General features: G+C 42.5%; 1 protein-coding gene across 7 annotated transcripts in view; it reads right to left on the bottom strand.

The window, feature by feature from the left end:
- The window catches only part of KIF2A (kinesin family member 2A), an 83,649-nt gene that overhangs the window by 57,189 nt on the left and 9,766 nt on the right, over positions 1–16,694 (bottom strand). For all 7 annotated transcript variants that reach the window (XM_034773331.1, XM_034773328.1, XM_034773329.1 and 4 more), the window contains exons 2-3: positions 1,257–1,351; positions 440–559 (exon numbers count right to left, since the gene is read on the bottom strand). In XM_034773331.1, the coding sequence (XP_034629222.1) occupies positions 440–559; positions 1,257–1,334 (198 nt within the window). In that variant the 5' untranslated portion in view covers positions 1,335–1,351. The remainder of the gene's footprint in view (positions 1–439; positions 560–1,256; positions 1,352–16,694) is intronic.

Raw genomic sequence — 16,694 nt, 5'->3', positions numbered from 1 at the left:
GGGGAGGTGGTGCTGCACAGTCCCTCCCAGCAGCACATATGATGAAGAGGATACAGGATGCAAGCTAAATGTATCATTTAATAACCTCCAAAACCTTCTCTAAGACAAAAGGTCCAAATATCATTTTCCTCGAGATATACAAACATTTCACAATAAAGGACACAAGCTATATTTAACAAGTTTAAAGTTGGTTCCAAGCTAAGAAATGCACTCTGTCCCCTTTGTAAGATCATTAAGGTTAATTGCTGATTTCTTCTTTTTCCAGTTCTGCCCTTCAGAAATATCGTAAATTTTTTCATGATGATACGGATTTCTAAAATATTCCTGAATTAGCTTATAATGCACAGAAGTGAAAATTAAACTTAACATTCTTAAACATTACAGGTAAAATACTAATATGAATGAGACGATAGTAATTTTCATTGAACATATCACCAACCTTCACAATCTTGTTTACTTTGGCTGAAGGAGTGGGAGGTGGTGGAGTCTCTGGGCTGGGTTCAATATCTTCATCAGGCGCAAGATCTGGGTTAAGTGAGAATATACTCTCCAAGTCAATCTGTTAATAAGAAAAAAAAAAAAAAAAGACACACACTTGTGAGGCTTTTTACATTTACACACAGACAAGCAGACACCTTTAGTGATTTTAGTCCATCATTTGTTTAGCTTTGTAAATGGAGATACTTCGTGTATCCTCAGCTGAAGAAAATTTTTGAACAATTTTGGTTGCCTGAAAATTATATAAATAAAAGAAAGCATCAATAGTTTGGTTCTATTATATTGCAAAAAGGAGTTTTTCTATTCCCAGCTCTGACACGGGCCTGCTAGATGACCTTAGGCAAGTCACTTCCCTCTCTCTGTCTCAGTTTCCCGTCTGTAAAATGGGGATAATGAGACTGACGGCCAGTGTAAAGAACATTGAGATCTATAATGAAAAGTGCTACATAAGAACTTGGTATTATTACAGAAATGTATACTCAGGAAATAAAATACAGCACCACAGAAACTGATGTCATTTGTTCTATGATGCACATTAAACAATATTTGGAACCACGGAATCACAATTTAATTTAATAAAAAAAAAAAAAAAAAAAAAAAAAAAAAACTTTCCAGTACTTTTACTATATGAATTAATTCAGGTTCAAGATAAAATATACAGAGTTTAAAGAAAAGAGCATTCCAATTGTCTTTATTCTAGAAAAGTTAAAAAAAAAAAAAGAGAGAGAGAGAGAGGAGTTCAAAATTATTTAGTGTACCTCTTTGCCTTTAGTGTCTCCATTTTCAATCCATTCAACGGTAACGCTTTCATTATCTTCATTGAGAGATGTTACCATAGCTTGATGTATTCGACCTAGAAGGGAAATATTAGCACTCATTTATTAGCAGTTATGGAATTTTCCCTAAAATTATTTTAGTCCCAGTCTGCACCCCAGAAGTTTTGGATCTGATCTTGTAACTTCTCTCACAAAAAGATATGTAAGAAAAGGAAGTAGTTCCAATTTCCCCTAAACGCTTCCAAATAAAATGAACGTAGACAGTTTATTTTATTTCTATCATGGTAGTGCCTAGAGGCCTCACTATGCAGATTTTTATATAAACATAGACAATCCCTGCCTCCAAAAGCTCACAGTGTAAACAGACAACTCACTGAGACCAAAGCTGAGACCAAAAAACTAGCTCCTGACAACCCATTAGTATGCACAGAATCACAGGAGTTAAAAAATAAAAATGTGACTGCTAATTATGCAGGAGAGAACAGGAGACGTGCAATCTGGCAAACTTTCTTGGCTTAGAGGGGTTTCATAGCAGTTCCAGTTTTGTGGTCCTTTCACTGAAAGGATATTACCTGGATGTACTGTATATAGTCAAGATAAACATATGTTTCTGAGCGCTTTTTTGTAGTCTTCTATTGAGTTCCTGAAACAGGCTCAGAGCCTCCTGACCAGCTTTTCTGATGCCCTCGGTTGACAGGGAATGGATAAGCTAGTCATCCAAATAAAATGGAGAGGATTTCATCATTAGCACCACCATCAGATCGGCAATATCAAAGTGCAAGCAACATGAATTGATCATTGTTGGAGAAGCGGAGGTTTTGAGGATATGACTTTGCAAACAGCATGCAAGTCTCAAGTCTTCATGAAGTATATTGAGACAGGAAACATTTTATATGGAGACAAGGACGGAACAATTTTCATCATGAATATTTAGTGTACTACAAATTGGTCAGCTGAGCTTGTAAGGCATACACTCAGCTTGATGGCATGTGTGTCTCTGTAATCGGATAACTTTGAATGTTGCAGCATATGAATTCCAAAATTTCAGGGACTATTTAGCCATCAATGGCCAGAACCCTATTGATTTTGAGGGGAACTGAAAGAGGAAAATGAGGCACACATGGAGGCCCCGCCATCTCTTTAGTACAGCCACAACTTCAAGCACCTCTGCAATTGCCTGCAGATCAAACTGGGTAATGGCATCCATAATGCCTTTCAGCATGATAATATCCCATCTCATCTCCATGCATTCTCCCAATATAGCTGAACATGTTCAAACCCTGAATAACTTTTCTCCCAGAGAAACAACAATGGTGTGGGTGGAAGAGAGGGCTGTGCACACAGAACCCGTAGCAGGGCGGGAAATGGGGAGCACACAGAACCCCTTGCAGGGGGGAGATTGAGGGACCATGGTATGGGTGTGAAGGTAGGGAGGATAGGGAGCATTTGGCAGGGGGAAAAGAGAATCGGGAGCACACAGAGACCCTACCATGGGAAGAGAACGTGGGAGGGAAGAATGGCAGGCGCACACAACCTCTGGTGAGGGATACTGGGGGATTCTGCTGTGGGAGCAGGGGGTATACTGAGCCCCTACCATGTGGAGGAAAGGGTGAAATAGAGGACTGACACAGAGCCCCTGACATGGAGGGAACAATAGGAAGGAAGGAGGGAAGAAGAAATGGGTTTGCACAGAGCCACTGGCATGAGGGGGAGATGGCAGACCCTGGTATGGGAGGAGGGAGAATAGGCAGTACACAGAAGCTCTGGCAGAAGAAATTGTAGGGAGTCCCTGAAATAGAGGGGAAATGGAGGAATGCACAAAGCCCCTGGTGGGTGCAATGGCTAGAGATCCACTTCTTCCAGATACCGCCTCCCGCCCCCACCCCTCTATTTCTGAGAGAAATCAATGGAAGGTGTGGTAAATGGTAGAATAGCCCCAGCCAAGCCTTATAAAACATATCCTCCAAAGGAGATTAAAGACAAAGATTCAGCACATAGGATCTTCCATGTTAGATCTTCTACACAGGAAAGCTTTTTCAGAATAACTTGAGTTTTTCTGGCATAAACTCCCTTGCATCCACACACGGTTCTTTTTTTGATTTATTCGGCGTCCTCTCCTGCTTTAATTCATCTTTCTGGAAGCAACATAACTTTGTTCCCGAATGAGTTATACCAGTAAAAAGTTTGTGTGGATACATTCCCATTTCAGATTGATAACATCACTTTAGGCAGTTGTCTTACTGCCACGCCATACGGCATTGATTTACACATGGACCAACCTTTCTGTTTACCTGTGTGCCTCCACTGCTCAAGGGGTCATCTTGACTAGCTATCACCTCCTTGTTTAAAGACCTGTAACAATTTGAACTCTTGCAAAGGATTTTCTTTCAAAACTGGTTTAACTAGTTATCTGTTTTCTTCGTAAAGTGAGTAATATCTGTTTTTGTTTGTAAAGGTGTTATCCCTGCTTGTTGTACAAAGAGTGTTTTGGGGGTTAATTTGCAAGGCTCAATCAGCCATTCTTTATAAATTCTTAAGACTTTTTACCAGTGTTTTAAAATTGGAAAAGAAAATTTATTGAGATTACATTTTCTATTATCTCAGGGGTACTATTTAATGTTTAGTCCATTTGCCAGTCTAGAATTAGGAGACAACTCAGAAATGAAAAGTTTGTTAGTTAATTAACTTGTGAGACAATATAGGATTACCTTTGTTCATTGGCTGATATTTTAGAACTGCTATCTCTTCCATTTGAAGAGAAGAAAAGTAATAGTCTATAGAACTATGTAACAGGGTGGCCTATCCCTTTAAGGTCCAGTAGGCCTGGATTCAATCAGCCCCACCTATGCTATAATTAATTGCCCCTCAACTTAAGGGAGCTGAACTAATTGGGGTCAGGTGACAGACAAACACCTGGGCCTCATAAAAGGTGTGAGAAAACATCATTTGGAGAAAGAGCCACAGGGAGGAAGTTGGGCTCCTTTGGAAGGCCCTCAAGTACAGTCTAGAATGACTTCAGCAAAATAGCCTGGGAGTCCATGCTCTATCCTAGAGTGGGGAAGACTGAAAGGCAACCTATAGGGGACAAGACTACGATGGGACTCCAGAGAAGCAGCCTGGGAATCAAGTTCTATCCCAGAGCACAGACACAAACTGAGCCTGGTGGGTGGGTTGAAGAGGAGCCCAGTGGGGCAGAAGAACCATTTATTTGGACTTTAATTACACCAGAAGGTGACTGAACTCAGAGTCACCCAGACAGAGGACTGAGCCATGGAAATCCTTGGGAGACACAAAATATGCTGCTGAGGGGAAACTGAGGTAGGCAGTGCCTGCAATGCCACATTTGACCATGACAGGGGGATACTAGAGGGACGGCATGCCCTATGACAACTCATCTTTAATAAGAAACCATATTTTGTAAGTCTTGAAGGAAAAGCAGTCCTCAAAACTCAATCAATGGGCCATCCAAGAAGGCATTATTAAACTAGGAGTCTATTCCGCATTAGGTCATCCAAGTGCCAGAAGTTTTATCTTTGCCAAAGTAAATGAAAGAAGATCAAGGCAGCCTAGTCCTGGAATGGAGAAGATTGAATTTTCTCACAAACAGTATCCAGCAGACCATAATAAAAGATGACAATACTCATTCCAACTCCATGCCAATCATGATCTGCTTTGTGGCAAAAAAATTAAACATTAGGATTCAATAAATAACACTACCAAAACCAAAAAAGTTATGTCTAGCTTCTAAATATTCCCAGCTAAACTAGCAAGCATGTAGTGTAACATTAAAATAGGTACTACTCAAAATTTATCTGTTTTACAACAAAAAACTGGCAGAAAGTTTTATATCTTTACAATCGCCTCTTGCTCTCTGCAAACACTATTCCATTATATTTTTCTAGTACACAGCTGAATACAGCAGCTGTGAGACTAAGAAATGCCAGTAACCAATTAGGCTGGCATAAACCTTGTCTCGCATATAAAGTGAGATTCAATTTCAAATGCTGAAGCACAATAGGCAAATGAATCTGCAGAGAGTTGTTCAAAGGCATCAGTCCTTGATTCATAGTCCATTTACTGGAGTCAGAGTATTTAAAAATCTCAAATATAAGAATTTTTATTAAAATGCATTTGGTAGGGTAACGATAGAAAAATAATTAGATAAAGAATATTTTTCTACAACATAGACATCTCCAAAAGGAGGGGGGGGGGGGAGGGAGAGGGAATGCAGCAGCTGTTCCTGATGCACTAGGATTTCAAACTCAATGTTTCTTCAATTTCTGTTTCCTATAATCACAGGATTGTGATTCACATTACAGCACAACAGCTTCCCAAAAAGTCCCACTGCTACAGATATCAGTCTAACTGAGAAAAATGCCTATATTATCCATATAATGTAAACTTGTGTTGCACAGCATACAGTTACTTCCCACAAGCTGGAGTACTTATACTACATCTCTCATATCTATACATTGTACATGTCATCTGGATTTAAAATTACTAAAATACAGTTAGCGTAGCTTTTAGCCACATTCTTCCAACACACATACCCTGTGTGTTTCGGACACCCTAGGTATAAAAATGAAGAAAGTCAGCCACACACCCTTCATTTCCCAGAGACAGTATGGAAAGCCTGAAGACAAGTGAGCAGGTAAGGCAAGTGCAAACATTCAGAGAAATTTCTTGAAGACTGGATAATAGTGCAGGAGAAAGTTTAGGAATAAGGAGAAATTGCAAAAACCCTTTGGCCAAATTAAACATCCCAACTAACTCCTAAATTCAGTCAGTGATACTGAGTAAGTGTGTGCACTGAATTGTACATAGTTTTTTTTAACCCACATCTGCATTGGATTTTTTTACCAAGAAACTCCTTGAATCTGCCCTAATTCTGGAGGAAATGACCCCATATGGGACCAACACTTTAGAATCTTTCTAACAGATTTCAGTATATTATGCAAGCTACCCTTCAGCATTGAGCCAGCAATGATAGGACGAAAAAATGTCAAAATGGTTTGTTAAGAATAATTACACTATACTAAGGCATTTTCCCCACAGGAGAATTTTAGGCATTTTCCCCACAGGAGAATTGCACACACCCTATGATGCTTATAGATTGGCTCCAATGCTTTCCTTCCTGTTAGAGTTTTCGTAGAGAGTAATGGGAGGATTAGAGAGCAAATGTTATGTTTTGTTGTGTATCAGACCTGGAATCTTTGTGTGGAATTGGAATTAACCTGTTCTATTAGTTTTGCATTTGTTACTTGGGGCTGTGTGGTTGTTTGAGAGGTATTCAGAAGCTTCTCCCCAGCACAGTGCTTTAAGTCAGGATTTCAAATTGCACGCGGAAAACTGTAAACACAGTGTCCCTTATAGATCATTAGAAATTCTGTTTTTTTGTTTTTGGTGAAGGGCTGCCCTCCTTTTTCCTGGCTTAAGCTTGCTGGGACAGTGAGAAGTAACTTAACATTAGTATGTGACCTCAAAAACAGCTAACTTTTTGTAATAGTTCCAGGTTAAGGTGGCATGAAAATGGGAATTACTGGAGGCAATTTTCATGAAAGAAAACAAAGAACTTTAAGAGGGAAGGTCAGAAATATTACACTAAAGAATGTGGGAGGTGTTACTCTAGTTCAGACCAGTGGTCTTTGACAGGGGTCAGCACTAGATGCTTCATAGGAAGTTGCAAGAAAACCTAAAGCAGATGTTTACCTATTCTAGGTAGCTATACAAGTACCTACATAGGCCTCATCACTGGAATATCCATGTGCCTCCCATTCCTTAAAAGATGACAGGGTCGAATTGTGGAATAGTTTGTCAATAGGCAAGAGGAATCCTCACCTCATCAGTCAATGTTGATATAATCAGTCAATTATAACAAGATAATGTTCATGTTAAACATATCTGGCCATGTTATAATCCTCTGAAAATTTTCATTTCCACAGTAAAAGTACAATTGTACATTGAAAAAATTCTCCTGAAAAATACTCTGAAAATAGTATATAAAAAAATTTATGTTAAAAGAGAGAATATTGAGGTTGTAAAATCAAGCCCACCAAAGTTAGGAAATACCAGAATTATAGTAGACCATGCAACCTTACCTCTGCCCCCATATGCACATTACGATATAGGCTCCAATTAAAATGATGACATTGTTTTCTTCCACAGAACTTGAGCCTCATTCAGTGCGTAGGATAGATAATGCTCCGTGAATTAATCAGCTTTACATAGAGAGCCAGGCTGTTGCATATGAAACACTAACTCATTCGCTACTTAAATTGGAAAAAGTGTGTTGCTAATAAGGCATGGGTCTGCAGGAAGAGAAAAAATGATCTTGTGGTTAAAGCACTTAAATACCTATCAAAAGAACTGGGACCTATCCTTAGCTCTGCCACAGATTTCTTATGTGATTCTGGGCAAAACATTTAAGACCAAAATTTCCACAGATGGCCTCTACTGTGTTTCTATATTTTGGCATCCAGTCTGACACTCCTGGAGCCCAATCTTCTTCAAGTGCTCAGCAGTCACACTAAGTTAAAGTCACTGAGAGTTATGAATCTTCAGCAACTGTGAAAAGTCAGACCCTAAGTGTCACCCAATCACTGAAACACTCAGTAGAGACACTTGCAAATTTTGGCCTTAAATCTGGACCTCAGATCCCCCATCTGTAAAATGATTTTGCCTCCCTACCTCACATGGGTGTTGTAAATATTAAATGTTTAAATGTCTGTGGGGCGCAGGAACAACACACAATGAGGAAGATAATAAAAAAAAAATTCAACAGCTGCCTCAATCACTGAGCACCATCTATGCTGTGCACTCAATGAGAGAGGAGTCCTGTAGGGATAAAAAGGCAGTCTCTAATTACATTATATGCAATCATAATGCATACATTACTTTCCTCCCCGTGAAAGATTGCATAGGCAACCCTCTATTCTGACATTTCCTAACTTGCCCTATGCAGTTTATTCCACAGACAAGAACTGAGGCACCAAAACAGGATCAAGCTCTGGAACACCAGCATATCAAGACAGAAGCTGAACTACTTTAAGTACTAATGCTGCTGGAGCACCAAGACAGGCACTGAGGCATCAACAAAAGAGCCACAGGTGCCAAAATGGAGGCTGAGCGCCAAGCACACACTGGCACAGAGGCACCGGTAACACCCAAAAACAGTCACTGAAGTGCCAAGGTGAGCGCCAAAGTATAAAACTGCCATAGCTGGAGAGCTAAAGCTCAAGAGAAAGAACTAAGCTCCACTCCATTTCTTGCACTCATGCTACACTTCAGATAAGAAGCATAGCCCAATCTTGGGAGTTCCAGTCATACTAGGTTCAAGCTTGTTACATTGGTGCTCCTCCCCCATAAGGATTACCTGGAACTGTATTCTATTTCTGCTATATGTTCTGTTTGCTTCTCTTACACTTTTAAGTCTTCCCACATTTCAATCAACTGTTCTGCTGACTTTTCATTTTACAAGTATGTCTATGAATTTCCCAGTACATACAGAACACAAGTTTGCATAGTTTCCTCTTTTACAGAGGCTTTTTGGTTACACACCCCTTTGATGCATGTCTGAGTTTTTAGTTTTCATTTTCTTTTCTTTGAAAACCCTGAGAAATTTTCCTGCTTCAGATTCCTAGACTCCTCTGAGAACCTTTTCTTCCATTTACTCATTTTAAACCAGATCCAATTGCCATCTATCCAGTGACTTCAAATGATACTTCCACAAGTTTTTCATCATTTTGACACAACAGATTTGAGTAGAAAACTGGATCTTCCATTTCAGCTACTAGAACAGGGGTCGGCAACCTCTGGCACGCAGCTCGCCAAGGTAAGCACCCTGGCGGGCTGGGCCGGTTTGTTTACCTGCCACGTCCGCAGGTTCGGCTGATCACTGCTTCCACTGGCCGCTGTTCACCGCTCCAGGCTAACGGGGTCTGCGGGAAGCAGCGCGGGCCGAGGGATGTGCTGGCTGCGGCTTCCCGCCACCCCCATTGGCCTGGAGCGGCGAACCGCGGCCAGTGGGAGCTGCGATCGGCCGAACCTGCGGACGTGGCAGGTAAACAAACCAGTCCAGCCCGCCAGGGTGCTTACCCTGGCGAGCCGTGTGCCAGAGGTTGCCGACCCCTGTACTAGAATATAAAGAAACAAAACTTTAAAATTAATTAAATTACTTTTTGATGTAAAATTAGTTGCCCTTCAATTTCAGTGTATTTTCTCTACTACTGGTGTTATGAGACAGAGAGAACAGAAGCTCCAGATCTACCTTCTCTATACCATTTATTGTTTTATATACTTGTATCATCTCCCTTTGAATGTCTCACTTTTCCAGGATAAAAACTCCCAATCTTATTCTCTCTTCATCCAGTTTTTCCATGCCCCTATCATTCTCACTGCCCATCTCTGAACCCACTCCAATTCTGATATTTCTGTGTGAGATGAAGTGACCAGTATTGTACACATTATTCCAGAGGAGAGCAAACCACTGATTAAAACAATGACGTTATAATATTGTCCGTATTAACCATCCCATTATTTTTGCATCCTAGCATTTTGTTGTGTGACTGGCGTACAATGAGCAAGAGGTCTTTACTGAACTGTCCACGATGCCAAGATCCTTTTCCTAAGTTGATACTGTTAATTTAGAACTAGGTAAAGTGTAGGCTCAATTTTTTTTCTTCCAATATACATTATTTTGCATCTATCAAAACTGAACATCATCTGCCATCATGTTGCCCATTTACTTTGCTTGGGTAAGTCCCTGTCTTCTCTGGACTTACCTAACAAACAGTTTTGTGTCAAATCCCTTCAAAAACTTCTTCAGTTGCTTTTAAAGGTAGAGTGCCCCTCTCTAGTGTTAGTTGTCGCATACAATGTTTTGATTAAGATCCTTTTGTTGCTCAGTACAATTTCAACACAGTTATGATATTTAGAAACAAATGTAGAGACACAATCAAATATCTTTCTTTTTCAACCAAACTCCCGGAAGCTGATGACACACATTTTTGTGGTTGTGTAAGAGTTTTGAAATGTCCATAATATGCTTTAAGATGGTGTTGGTCATTACTTCTTTCTCAATAAGTTCTAAATATCCATATGTCAAACATTTAGGATGATCTGACCACTTCTATATTCCCCCGCATTTTATTTTTGTTGCTTGAGCAAATGGCAGAGATCTCCCTGACAGTTTTCTCAACCTTCTTGGATATTAACTTCAACTTTCTTAGATGTTATCTTCAGCAACTTGGACACAACATTCCCCAACTGAAAAGTAACTTGCTAAAGATGCAAAAACTAACAAAGAAATTTTTTTAAGTACATCAGAAAGCCTGCCAAACAGGCACTGGGGTCACTAGACAAAGGTGCTAAAGGAGCACTTAAGGAAGACAAGGCCGACGCAGAGATGCCAAATTAATTCTTTGCATCAGCCTTCACTGCAGATCAGAGTTATTGGGGGGCGGGGGGGCAACAAATCTGAAGTACTGTCACACATTAATGTGTCAATAGAAGAGGTTTTAGAACAAACTGATAAATTAAACAGAAAGAAGTTACTAGAACCAGATGGTATTGACCCAGGAATTCTAAGGAACTCAAATATGAAATTACAGAACAACTAACTGTAGTATGAAACCTGTTGCTGAAACAAGCATCTGTACCAGATGACTGGAATGCACCGATTTTTAAAAAGGCTCCAGAGGTGATTCTGGCAATTACAGGCCTCTGAGCCTAACTTCAGTACTGGGCAACATAGTAGAAACAGTACTAAAGAACAGAATTATCAAACAAATAGATGAACATGATTTTGTTGGGAAAGAGTCAACACAGCTTTTGTAAAAGGAAGTCATGCCTCACCATCTACTAGAATTCTTTGAGGATGTCATCAAGCATGTGGATAAGGGCATGTAACACCACTTCCTGCTAGCACCAAGTCTACACTGGCAAGTTTCTGCGCAGTAAAGCAGCTTTCTGCAGTGTAACTCCCGAGGTGTACACACTGCCAAGCCACTTAGTGCACAGAAACTGCGCAGTTGCAGCGCTGTAAAAAACCACCCGACAAGAGGCATACAGCTTTCTGCGCTGCGAGTACAGCACTGTGGTGCCAGTATAGACACCCTGATCGATTACAGCACTGCGATTGGCCCCCGGGAGGTGTCCCACAATGCCTGTTCTTGCCTCTCTGGTCATCGGTTTGAACTCTACTGCCCTGTCCTCAGGTGACCAATCATCATCCCCACCCTGTAAATTCCTTTGGAATTTTGAAAGTCCCCTTCCTGTTTGCTCGGTGATGCGTGCAGTGTTCTCAGCGCATCTTTCCAGGTGGCCATGCCTGCTCCATGCACCAGGTGATCCCCTGCTTGGAGCAATGCCTAGCTGCTGGACCTCATCAGCATTTGGGAAAAGGAGGCTGTCCACTCCCAGCTGTGCTCCAGCCATAGGAATTATGATTACTAAAGACAGATTTCACGATGCATGACAGAAAGGGGCCATGACCAGGACACACTGCAATGCAGGGTCAAAGTGAAGGAGCTGCAGAACACCTACCACAAGGCATGGGAGGCAAACCGCTGCTCCTGCGCTGCGCCCACGCGCTGCTGGTTCTACAAAGAGATGGACGTGATCCTCGGTGGTGACCCCAACTCCACTACGAAGGCCATACTTTGGTGGCTCGTGTGCCAGACTGGACTGAGGCAGGAGAAGGAGATCTTGGACGAGGGTGCGGAGGGGGACCCATATGCAGAGGACAACTCAGAGGTCAGAGATGCATGCAGGCAGGAGCTCTTTTCTACCCCGGAGGAGGCTAGCTGTCGGATCTTGGAGAAGCACAAACAGTAGAGGAGGCCCTGGTAAGTTGATTTGATTTGGGGACTCGTTGAAGCGAGTTGTTGGGGGCAGAAGGGTTGCAGAAAGCAGGCTTGTGTCTGCATGATGCATGTACCATCACATGCCTAGTCTGAGCAGCGGAACAGGCTGTTGATTTACTCCTCACTTGATGTGAATCTGCCTCAGAGATTGCCAGGAAACTCTCATGGAGATACTGGGCAATCCACTGCCGCAGGTTCTTTGGCAGAGCTGCTTTGTTTCTTGCCCCATTAACGGTAACTTTCCCGGGCCACTCTGCCATCACGGGGGGGGAGGAGGAACCATTGCTGCACACAGGCGAGCTGCATAAGGGTCAGGGCGGAAGCCACAGTCTTGGAGAAGACGCTCCCTTGATTCCCTGCTCACCTTCAGCAACGAGATATCTTCCATAATGAACACACCCTGTGGAAAATATGGTGACAGGAATAATTATCAGGCTCCCCTGCAGTGCTGGCTTTCTCCAAGAGCCACGTGCCCAGTGTACAGTGGGGTCCAGGAACACTGATTTACCCTGCCCCTGCGGCTACTCACCATTTTGGGGGTCTTGTGGCTCATGTGTGCTTGTCTGGGATTAGCCAGTTAGTGACAGGTATGTGAATAGTGGCTGTGTTTTAAATCACTGAATCAGTGGTCTGTGTGTTGCAAACAATACTGCTTCTGTAAAACGTTGCGTTTTGGCTTCACAGAGATGATCTTGGGAGCCCAGTCTCCCTCTTTGTTATCGCCAGCTGAATGGCTGCGCAGAATTAGAAAGCAGCCACGAAGAACTAAGGAGGACTTTCTGCGTGACATTATGATGCACTCCACCACCGAGAAACAGGAACTTAAGGAGTGGTGGGACAGCGAGAAGAGGACCAAAAGGAGAACCCAGCACGCCAGAATGAAGCCATGGAGCAGCTCTTAAATATTATGGAGCGCCAAGAGGACAGGCTCCAGGCAATACTAACACTGCAAACCAAGCAGCTCCACGCCTGCTCGCCTGCAGCTACTGTTGCTAAACTCTTTCCATGTGACCCCCAGACACCACCAACAGACTCTGATCAACCTCTTGGCTCCACTCCTCCCTCATCACAGTCCAGCCCTGCGGACTCCCAGTAACCACTGCACTCAACACCCGTCCCTCTACAGTTTAGCCCTGCTGAAGTACAGTACCCACTGCACTGTATTCCAAAGGAGAAGGCTGGATATGATCCCTGGACATACATAAATCTTTAACCGTCCTGGGACCCCACCTCCTCCTGGGACCTTCCCTTCCCCCAGCCCCCTCAGTACTAATGTGTTTTTTTGTTTGACTCTCTTTCAGTTGTTGTTTTTTAATAAAAGAATTGTGTTGGTTTGAAAGCAATCTTTATTCTATTAATTGAAAGCAGACAGACAATTATCTTAAACCTTCATATTGCATTGTCTGCACCAATCGCAATCACCTCCTAGCATTACAAGCACTGCACTCCCAAGCATAGCAACAAATATTAGCAGCTTTCAACTTCAAATCGCTGCCTCAGGACATCCCGGATCCTTATGGCCCCGCGCTGCACTCCGCTAACAGCCCAGGTCTCTGGCTGTTCAAATTCAGCCTTCAGGTGCTGAACCTCAGCAGTTTAGCTCTGAGTGCAGCTTTCACCCTTCACTTCACAAATATTATGGAGCGTACAGCACGCGGCTATAAGCATAGGAATACTGTCATCAGCTAGGTCCAGGTTCCCATATAGGCACCGCCAGCAGGCCTTTAAATGGCCCAAGCACACTCAACAGTCATTCTGCACTTGCTCAGCCTGTTGTTGAACCGCTCCTTGCTGCTGTCAAGGTGTCCCGTGTATGGCTTCATAAGCCATGGCATTAAGGGGTAGACGAGGTCTCCCAGGATAACAATGGGTATTTCAACTTCCCCTACAGTGATCTTCTGGTCAGGGAAGAAAATCCCTGCTTGCAGCTTCCTGAACAGGTCAGTGTTCCGAAAGATGCGTGCGTCATGCATCTTTCTGTACCAGCCTGTGTTAATGTCTGTGAAACGCCCACGGTGATCCACAAGCGCATGGAGAACCATTGAGAAATAACCCTTCCGATTAATGTACTCAGTGGCTAGGTAATCTGATGCCAGAATTGGAATATGCATGCCATCTATCCCCCTCTACATTTAGGAAAGCCCATTTGTGCCAAGCCATCTACAATGTCACACACGTTGCCCAGAGTCATGGTCTTTCGAAGCAGGATGCAATTAATGCTCCTGCACCCTTTTGTCAACAGGAGTCCAACCATCGACTTTCCCACTTCGAACTTGTTCGCAACCGATCAGTAGCAGGCTGGAGTAGACAATTTTCACAGTGCAATCGCCACGCGTTTCTCCAATGGCAGGGCAGCTCTTATTTTAATGTCCTTGCGCCGCAGGGCTGGGGCGAGCTTATCACACAGTGCCATGAATGTGGCTTTCCTCATCCGAAACTTCTGCAGCCACTGCTCGTCATCCCAGACGTGCATGACAATGTGATCCCACCACTCAGTGCTCATTTCCGAAACCCAAAAGTGGTGTTCTACTGTGGTCAGCACCTCCGTGAATGCCACAAGCAATCTCATGTTGTAGCTAGTACGTGTGGCGAGATCAATGTCGCACTTCTCTTGTCTTTGTATTTTAAGGAATATCTCCATTGCCACTCTTGACGCGTTAGTGAGAGCGAGCAGCATATTGGTCAACAGTGCGGGATCCATTCCTGCAGACCAAAGAGGCAGAGAGTGCAGTACACAAATCATTGAAAGATGCCGCCAACAGCGGACAGAAGCACAGGGATTGCTGGGATGTGAAGCAATGCATCACAGGGCATTGGAACAGGACCCAGGATGCCCCGTGACTCCCTCTGCCTTCCTATAACTCTTAGCAGCAACAGAAGAAGAGATGCGCTGTGGGACAGCTGCCCAGAGTGCACCGCTCTGAATACCACTGCAAGTGCCGCAAATGTGAACACACTATTGCGCAGGCATCTGACAGTGTGAACACACAACAGCGGTTTCCCTTCAGCGCTCTCTGAGCAGCGCTGTAACTGCCAGCGCTGTAACTATGCTAGTGTAGACATACCCTTAGACTGGGTTTTTGTACATGGAAGAGCTCAGACTTTCAAACTTCCAACAAAGTTAACACTTACTGAAATCTAATCTTACATTTAGAATCTTTTTGGAGTGTAGCCTTTTAGAATGGTCCTCTTTTGCCATTATTGTTCATAACTGGAAGATTCTCCTTCAGCTAAAGCTGAACATATTTGTCTATATAATGAATTCCATGAACCATCTATCCTGTTCCAAAATTGTTGCTATTGCATACAAGCAAAAATGGTTGACCATGATGGGGTTTCTTTTAAATGTAATCTTAACTCAATTTCCTGGGTTTGTAATACTTGCTTCTGGGATAGTTTCAAAATCTCTATAATTGTTTTTAACCTTGTATTACTGATGTATACTCTAGACCTTCCTGACACTTTTGCATAGTTTTCCTCCGAGTAAACATTTAAATCATAAACTTGCTAGGAAAAGTAATAAGCCACTTTTTCGTTGGATTTGTGCCTACAGGGCCACTGTCAACCTGTTCAGATACCTTAAAATTAAGGGCTCACAAACCCAAAGACAGGGCCTACATTTTAGCAGCTTTTCGCTTGCAGCCTAGTCTATTTTTTTCCTTTGTGCAATTTTATACTTCTACTCATTAGTCTTGTCACACCAGCCTTAACAGGTCTTTTTCCTCCTTGATGTTGACACCCTTCAGATATTTGTAAATGTATGTCACCTCTTATTCTTTCACACTCCACCCCAAGCTATACGATATGATTAAATCTTAATCATTCTTCATATTTTAATTGCTCCAAACCCTTTTTCGTTCTAGTTCTGTATATCCTTACCCTTCACATCCCAGTGGATGAAATGGCAACAATAAAATATTCATTTAAAAACCTACAAAAGCAATGACCCAACAGTTCAGGGCTACTATTCATCTTTAGTCAAATGTTACGGTATAGAAAAATAAAAACATTCTTCCAAAATGAAAGACATGGTAAGAGCTAAATGGATTTAATTTCACCCACAAGCCACCTCTTTGTATGTGTATCTTCTCTTTCCCCACACACCTGTATCCTTTTCCCTCCTGTATTTCTCTTACACCCCTCATCCACTGACATGCTTTAAGTAGCATTTATCTTAGCAACTGGGGAGAGAGGTGCTTCAGAGGAGGAATTAGTGCTTCTGCAGCCACACCAACCCCATAATATGAAAGGGGAAGATCTTAATTTTCTGAAGGGAAGCTTCAGATCAGCTCTTTAGCCAGCGGCTGGGGATCCGGGGAGCAGCATTCTAGCTGCTCCTCAACTAATAGTTCCATCTTGTAAGTGACTGGCCAATGCAAAGAGTGGGGGCTGAGCCAAATCTACTCGGCAGGCTGAGCTACAATGTGGGTTTCTCCATCAGGGAAATAGGCCATGATTATGTAATCCCAGTGATCACACAGGAGCTTTAAATCCACCATTAGAAGTAGCTTTACACTAAACAAGCCTGTGGTACAGAAGTACTGAAGAAAACAACATT

This window comes from Trachemys scripta, chromosome 6, assembly GCF_013100865.1.
Source record: "Trachemys scripta elegans isolate TJP31775 chromosome 6, CAS_Tse_1.0, whole genome shotgun sequence".
NCBI lineage: Eukaryota > Metazoa > Chordata > Testudines > Emydidae > Trachemys > Trachemys scripta.
The sequence above is the reverse complement of the archived record's forward strand: the minus strand, read 5'-3'. Positions and strand labels throughout refer to the sequence as shown.